Here is an 8,053-nt window from a genome sequence, read left to right as displayed (position 1 = left end):
TTCAACATTAACTAATCAGCGGTATGTATTAAACACGGGGTCTTGAAACACACATAAAACAAGGCCCGGTACCGATTGCTTGACAAAAATGTGACCAAAGGCTGGTAGGAACCCCCCACGGAATCCGGTACTCCCTAACTCAGTTTTCGCTGTGACATTAAGGGACCTAACTACCGCCAATAATGAGAATGGACGGAACGTACCGGTCACCCGGCAGAGGAAAAGAGACACGTAGAGCAGCTCGAAAGTTCAGACAGCAGGCCCTGGGTTCAGATCCCAGCTGTGACCTTAGCGGCCCCTGCCTCTGTTTCCCGCTCCGTAAAACGCGACAAAACCCGGGCTTCCCACCGGGGTGCGGGAAGACTGAAAGAGACGCTGCGCATCAGGTGTTGAGGCTGGGGTCCCCGCAATATAAATGTGACTGAAACGATTATTCGCGTTTTGCACAATGCTGGAGGGGCGGACCAGGTCTTCTCTGTGACCTACGTCCCCGGCTCAGGCACTCGCGGAGCCTGATTCCCCCTCTGTAGAAGGCGAGTGGTGGCAGCGCCGCCTTAGATGTCCTGCACTGGGGTCACCTCCGCCCCCTGGCTCGAGCTGCGCGTGCGTGGTGAACACCTTGAACCACAGAGGACCGGCGGCCGGGATCAGGACTCCAGACGGCGAGCACAGGTTGGTGTTTATTGCCAGGAGGACGCCCGCGTGGCCTCCAGGCACCAGAGAGTTTTGACACAAATGACTTGAAGGCACTGGTTTCCGTCCAGCCCCCACCCCTGCCCTGCAGGGCCCAGGGGCGAGAGACCCCATCACCGAGCAGACCTGTCCTGCTCCCTTCTCCAGGGCTGTCCCTCCGCTGCGTGGCGGAGGGTCTAAAATGCCCTGCGCCACCGAGATTCCCAAGATGCTGTGGGGCGGGGTGGCTGCCAGTCCCGGGTGTCCGGCAGGGGGGGCTCTTCCCTGGGGCTGACCTAGGGCTACGAGACGCTGGGGGGCAGGCGCGCAGCCGCAGTCTTCTCCACCACAAAGCCGTAGTTATACTGGGGAGGCGGAGCGAGGAGAGCACAGAGTGAGTGAGGGGGTGGAAACGACTAGGGACTCGGCGATCTCCAGCCTTTGGGAGACGGGGTGTGGCTGGGGGAGCCTGGGGCGACGGGAAGGGAGGGGAGAACCCCCCACCCCCCACCCCAGCATGCCACCCTGGGCCCTGCACCCACCTCCTCCTCAATATCCGCCAGTGACTTGATGGTCAGATCGGCAAAGGCAGAGAAGGCCTGGCGGGCAGAGGCAGATCAGTCCCGGGCGGGGACCCCAACCTGGAACCCCCATTCCTTGAACCTCAAGGAGGGTCTCCCTCAGTATTGGCCTGAACATCCCCTCACCCTTCCTGCCACAGCCTGGGGAGTTGTCCCTCCTGATGCCCCATTCCGAGCCTGAGACCCTCCAGCTTCCTCCAACCCAGGAACGTGGACCTCTGTGCTGGGGCACTGGAGGCACGGATGACCCTCCCTGCCACTGACAGGGGCAGACCCAGGCGCCCCCAGCGCCCAGCGTAGACTCACCAGGGGGCCACAGCTCTTGCCCTCAAAGCGCGGGTGCAGCGTGAAGGGAACACCATCCATGGCTGAGGAGAGCGAGTGAGGACAGAGGCTGAGGCACAAGAGACTTGAGGCCCGCCTGCCGCCCACCCTAAGCAGAGAGGCTCACGCCATCCCCACCCCCCAATCTCTACAAAATGGGGGAGGCCCAGGCCTGGTTCCAACCCTGGTTCCACCCCTTCCTGGCTCTTCAACCTCGGGTAAGTCTTGCCCTCACCCCCCCACCCCCCACTCCCGTGCCTCAGTTTTTTGCTCTGCGCTCACCTGAGATGCCATAGAGGTTGGAGGCCTCGTAGATGGAGTCGCTCCTCCGCAGAGTAGATGCCCGAGAGCCAACCCGGGACAGGGTCCGCTCTGGAAAGCCGCCCTTGCTGGTGGAGGCAGGACAGCACAGGTCAGGCCTGACTCCCCCCATGGCCGCCCCCTTCCCAAGCCTGAGGACTCACCTGGGCTGGGCAGGTGGGTCCAGGGAGAGGCCCCGCATGTCCCGGCTGAGAGCTCGGGGCTTGGGCACTGGCCTGGGGGCCTTGGCCTTCTTGCACCAAATGGCAAAGCCTCCCATGTCCCTAGAAGGAGAGAGAAGTAGGGAGCGGTCCTAGCCTGATGGGGTGACCCCAGCCCTCTGGGGGATTTTCCTTTCAGCATCGCAGCCCGCACCCTGAGCAACATCCTAGCTAATATTGCTGGGTCAGATCACCACAGTGTGCGTTTCAGACCCATCAACTCACTCTTTACAAGAACCCTACAAGATTGATACAATCACCCCTGTTTCAGCATGCGGAAATTGAGGGGGTGCCTGGGTGGCTCACCCGGTTAAGCATCGGACTCTTGAGTTCAGCTCAGGTCCCGATCTCATGGTGCGTGAGATCGAGCCCCACGTGGGGCTTTGAGCCGACAGCACAGAGCCTGCTTGGGATTCTCCTTTCCCCTCTCTCTGCCCCTCCTCCCTCTCCAGATAAAATAAATAAGTAAGGAGACTTTAACACGTGGAAATTGAGGCACAGGTAAGCGGTAGAAGGCACAGGAGAAGGCCTGGGTGGCTCAGTCGGTTAAGCATCCAGCTGCTGGTTTCAGCTCAGGTCATGATCTCAACAGTTCATGTGGGGTTGGAGCCCCAGGTCGGTTTGCGGGGACTGCTTGGGATTCTCTCCTTCGCTCTCTGCCCCTCCCTCACCCCCTCGTGCACTCTCTCTCTCTCTCGAAACAAACTTAAAAAAATTTTTTTAAAAAGGCAGCACAGGAGGCCTCAGGAGACTCCCTGAGGGTCAGCAGGGCAGATATGGGACTTGGAGGGCAAGGGAGGAGGCCAGAGGTGGGGGGAGGGTAAGGGGGGGGGGTCCTACCCTACTCGCAGGTATCCAGGCACCGTCTTGGTCTTCCCACTCAGCCGGACATCAAACACAGCTGTGTCTGCAGCCCCCAGGGGCACCAGCTTCATACACATGCGTTTCTTCTTGGACACAGAGGCCTCTGGGAGTGGGGGGTGGGGGGCAAGGGAGTGAGAAGAGGGAAGAAGCAGAGAAGGGACCCAGAGATGGCTCCAGGATGACGCTTGCCAGGGTGCTATTTAAGGCAGCTACCTGGATAGCTTTAGGTCCGTGGTTGAGTCATGAATGGTATAGCCATAGGAGGGGACTCCATGTAGCCTTTAGGAGCCATTGGGGCAGGCTTATCTTTGGTGACATGGAGAAGCATTCATGGGGTGACCGTGCACACCTATGGCAAGGGTGGGTAGCTGTGGACTCGGATGGAACTGAGTGCCCATCCTGGCCCTGCCAACCTCACTTTTCCTTAGTCCTCTAATCCAGGGGTCAGCAAACTCTGGCCCGTGAACCAAAAGACGCCAAGATCTGCTTTTGCACAGCTAAGAATGGTTTTCACATTTTTAAAGGATTATGGAGGGAAAAGGCAACAGACACTATCTGGCCTGCAAAGTCTAAAATATTTACTATCTGGACCTGTACATAAAATGCTTGCCCCATGAGTTCGAGCCCCGCGTCAGGCTCTGGGCTGATGGCTCAGAGCCTGGAGCCTGCTTCCGATTCTGTGTCTCCCTCTCTCTCTGCCCCTCCCCCGTTCATGCTCTGTCTCTCTCTGTCTCAAAAATAAATAAATGTTAAAAAAAATTAAAAAATAAATTAATTAATTAATTAAATAAATAAATAAAATGCTTGCCGACTCTAATATCAATAGATATACCCTGAGAGTCAAATACACATGACCAGGGGTGCTTGGGTGGCTCAGTCGGTTAAGCGTCCGACTTCGGCTCAGGTCATGATCTCATGGTTTGTGAGTTCGAGCCCCGTGTGGGGCTCTGTGCTGACAGCTTGGAGCCTGGAGCCGGCTTCAGATTCTGTGTCTTCCTTTCTCTCTGCCCCTCCCCTGCTAGTTTTCTGTCTGTCTCTCTCAAAAATAAAAGATAAAAATAAAAAATAAAAAAACCAAATACACATGACAAGACACAGTGAGAGGCAGGGAGAGCCAGGTGGCTGGAAAGCAGGGTGGTCAGGGCTGGAAGGGCAGCACCAGGGCTATAGGAGTCAGAAGGTGTGGGGACTAAACAGAGACCTGAGGGAGAATCAAGCATTAACTAGCCCAAGAGTCGAAGACAGGTGCTCCAGGCAGAGGAAACTGTGTGCAAAAGCCTGGAAATGAAAAGGCGTGGAAATGGCGAGGGTTCTACTTGGCTACCAGTTAAGAAGATATAGCAGGAACAGTAATAAAACATGTCATGACTCTTACTCTGGGACAAAGGCTGTGCCAATGGCACATTTTTACGCAGGGCAGGGCATGTGGCTCCGCCCTGGAACAGAGCTCGACGCCTCAGCCGGCTCTGTCATTACCCAGTGCATCGAGTGGGCAGTCGAGGCTCGGAAAACAAGTGCCTGTCGTCCCTCCGCCCCTCCCTGGTCCTGCCCACAGGGACCCGAACGCGGCCCCCCACCCCGCCCCCAGTCTCGGACGCGGGCCTCACTGGAGTCCAGGGGGTCGCAGACCGGGGAAAAGCCCGGTGGGAGGGGGCTCTTGTCCACCAGGACCTGGATATCGGTCACCACATTTTCCTGCGGATTCTGAGGGAGGAAGGGGAGGACACAGCGACAGTCATGCTGCAGCAGGAACAGCGCCCCTGGCGGAGGGCCCCGCAAATGGACGGGGGAGTGGGCTGACCCCGGGGATTCCGAAAGTGGGCGCCCCTTACCTCTAGGCTGCCCAAAGAATTGAAGCACAGAAAGTAGCCAGACTTCTGCGCGAAGCTCTTGCCGAAGTTGGCGGGCGTCCCTTCCACGGTGCAGGAGATCTACGATGTGGACGGGAGTCAGCGCCAGGCTCCTACCCCGACGCGGCCGCCTGTGCCCCCACTTGATCCCGTGCCCCCACTTGATCCCCGGCCCCCGACGTCGCTCACCGCACTGAATCCCCGTGGCGGAGGCGCCGAAGCCGACGACCAGACCAGGCCAGCCAGCGGCGCCGTGTCGGTTCCGGGTCCTGGATCCATCCTTCGAGCCCAGAGCCGAAGGCCAGGACGGACTCAGATGTCCGAGCCGACGACCCGCGGCCGGGTTAGGGCAGGAGTCTGAACTACAACTCCCAGAAGACCGTGCGAAGGCGGGGCGGGGAAGGGGTGCTGTCTGCGCGTGCCTGGAAGACGGCTGACCAATCGCGTGGGAACATGAAGCCACGCCCCCGTGCACCGCGCAGGCGCACATGAGCGACGTTTGCGGAAAATCGTCTCGTCCCCTTCTCACGCCCAGCGACTTCCTCCAGAAGTGTTTCTACTCAGCGCCGAGGTCTTGCCTGCCCCAAACCAGAACTACGCTCCCCAGAATTCCTTGCGGTATCGGCTTCTCCAGGGACACGTTTGGACATTTAGGGAAGAGATTGGAAAAACTGTAATTGTAGTTCTAGGAAGTCATCCCAAAGGAAACGTCCATGGGTTATGCAGCTATTAGTTTAAATAACAAAAAGTACGGACCACCGTGAACCATGAAATCGTGTGTAACTTGAGGAGTTGTTCATGTTACCGGTGGGAGATTCTGCATTGTGTGAATGGAGATCTCGGTTCTTGGATTCCCCACGAAAGAATAACCTGAGGATCCGCGCTTGAATAAAGACAGCTAGAAGGAAGGCAGCAAGCACAAAGCAGCTTTTTAAGAACCGTACACTTTCAAGGTAGGAGAGCGGGCAGGCCCAGAGATGGCAACTGCCAAGAGGCTAGGGGTGTCTTTTCTTTTTCTGTTTGTGGGTCCTAGCTAGGGTGGTTTCCAATCATCTAAGGGACTCCTCCTATTTATTGGGAGGGGAAGTTTGGGGCCCTACAAGTTTCTTGCCGGAAGTGTCATGGCCACCTTCCCCCCAGAAGGGTAGCGGGTGGGGGTCGAAACCGCAATGTAAATGTATTAGAATGAACATAGGCAATCACCCTGCGGTAGAGGTTGGAGAGGAGACCGCAGGTTCTGCACCTGTGGTTCTTGGTTGGCTAACCTTGGTGGAAGCCACAAGGCCAAGATGTTGAAAGCCACAAAGTCAAAATGTTGTGCCCCCAGGCTTCTAATGTGTGACCTATGTTTCACAGCCCCTGCCCCCAGCTCAGGTCTAACTAACTGCCTATTCCATCATTCCCAGACACAATTAGGTTTTTTTAATGAGATATAAAGTATTTAATACGGTAACATGCTTTTACACCCCTCTGGGGGGAAAATACGAAAAATTAGGGAACAAGGTATTATCTACTCTAACATATTTTTCAGTTTTCTGCAATATCACGGGTTGGCCCACTGTCTGGTTTTTGTATGCATAAATGATTGAAGGGAGGGAAAAAAAATAAAGAGTATTTAGTGACGTGTGAAAAGTATGCAACATTTGAATGTCGATGCCCATAAGAAACAAACATCTTGGAAAAGATGACCCAATAATGAGACACAGGAGTGGACTAACCATGGGCTCCCCTAGAAATACCCCATTTTCCTAGTACTTAGGAGGAATGTGGGTTCAAAACCTGGAGAGTTCCCTGGGTGAAATTTGAAACTGGACCCCACACTCAGAGGACAAGGAGAAAGAAGTCAACTACTCTAGATTGGTAGAGGGCAGGGTTTTTGTTGTTGTTGTTGTTTTGTTTTAAGTTGTTTTTGTTTTTTGAGAGGCAGAGAGAGAGAATTCCTGCCCATGAACATGCAGAAGAGGGAGAGAGGGAGGGAGGGAGAGAGGGACGGAGGGAGAGAGGGACGGAGGGAGGGAGTGAGTCCCAAGCAGGCTCCACACTGTCAGCACAGAGCCTGGTGTGGGGGCTCGAACCCATGAGCTGTGAGGTCATGACCCGAGACAAAGTCAGCCACAACTAACTGAGCCACCCAGGCGCCCCGGGAGGTGGTAGTCCCTTAATAAGGAGGGGATTTACACAGGAGGCTAGTCTTCAGTGGCTGCAAGACAAGTAGATCTCCTTACCGCCCCCCACCCCACCCCAGAATCTTAAAAGTTCATATAAAGGCCTTAACTGGGTTCAGTCACATACAGTGTCCGGAAAGGCTCAACAACACCTTACTCTCTCAAGGCAGATCCTTGAAAATAGCTCTCACTGTGGGAATGGTGAGCAGAACATACATTCCAAGGACAGGGGAGGGGGTTAGGAGCCTCTGATTGCCTGGTTCCACCTCAAGGGTCAACTGGCAATCACATCCTCTTGGTGACCTCCTCTAACCCTCCACCCCTCATGACCAGCTCTTACAGTCCTACACTTCCCCAAACCACAGATTTATTAAGTCCCTTAGGATGGGGGTGGGATCATTCAGGGCATTCATTCACTTGTGTGTCTTCATCTGCTTTAACAAAGATGATATACATTGATAGACTCATCAGGTACGAACACACAACATTCTGCTCGGATAATGGCACAGGTGCCTCTTTGCAAGGCAATCATAATACCCAAGGCCATTCTAATCTGGAGGACAGATTTTCTCATTAGAGACATTTCAGTGTTCAATAGGACAGGCTTTGTTGGGTAAACTTAGTAAGGGCTTCTATGCCTGCTAGAACTTCCTTCAGGCCAGTGGAGGGAACAAACATGGCAGCCGAGGGGGTCATACCAGTGGAAAACAACGTGCCCTTCTGGCCTTACGAAGAGAGAGGTTGATAACTTTGGTTACTGTGGGTCAGAGTTTGGGGAAAACCCAGGGGGTAGCGGCCCCGCCACCCAGGAGGAAGCCGAGCCAAAGATCTGTGCCGCACACCCCCTGGGTCCCATCTGGAATTACCCGGTCGATACCTGGGTGGCATAACAGTGCCAAACCAGTCGCAATCCTTCAGAGTGACAGAATGACTCCATCCCAGGTCTCTGCTACACTTGGTTTGATTCTGTTCAGAGTGGTGTTTTTCTGTTCCCGAGCCCACGAGTGCTCCACCGTCTCTAACCCAGGGTAAGCCACATTGAAGCCACACGGGGCCATCCCACATCTGAGCGAAAC

At 55.3% G+C, this 8,053-nt stretch overlaps 1 protein-coding gene across 2 annotated transcripts; it reads right to left on the bottom strand.

Annotated features, from left to right (window-relative positions):
- Positions 1 to 5,757, bottom strand: MVB12A (multivesicular body subunit 12A). 2 transcript variants are annotated; one of them, XM_019416274.2, is made up of 9 exons: positions 5,002 to 5,180; positions 4,795 to 4,893; positions 4,570 to 4,666; positions 2,939 to 3,065; positions 2,042 to 2,161; positions 1,860 to 1,966; positions 1,560 to 1,621; positions 1,215 to 1,271; positions 1 to 1,037 (listed from the first exon to the last, which is right to left on the bottom strand). In XM_019416274.2, exons 1-9 carry the CDS (start codon positions 5,089 to 5,091, stop codon positions 975 to 977), a joined length of 822 nt encoding a protein of 273 aa, XP_019271819.1. In that variant the 5' UTR covers positions 5,092 to 5,180; the 3' UTR covers positions 1 to 974. The 2 variants fall into 2 exon arrangements, with proteins under 2 accessions (XP_019271819.1, XP_019271818.2); XM_019416273.2 differs by lacking the exon at positions 4,570 to 4,666 and having other exon boundaries at positions 5,002 to 5,757.
- Positions 5,758 to 8,053: the final 2,296 nt, after the last annotated feature.

This window comes from Panthera pardus, unplaced genomic scaffold (genome assembly GCF_024362965.1).
Source record: "Panthera pardus isolate Hobbes unplaced genomic scaffold, ASM2436296v1 HiC_scaffold_8, whole genome shotgun sequence".
In the NCBI taxonomy this organism is placed as follows: Eukaryota; Metazoa; Chordata; class Mammalia; order Carnivora; family Felidae; genus Panthera; species Panthera pardus.
The sequence above is the reverse complement of the archived record's forward strand: the minus strand, read 5'-3'. Positions and strand labels throughout refer to the sequence as shown.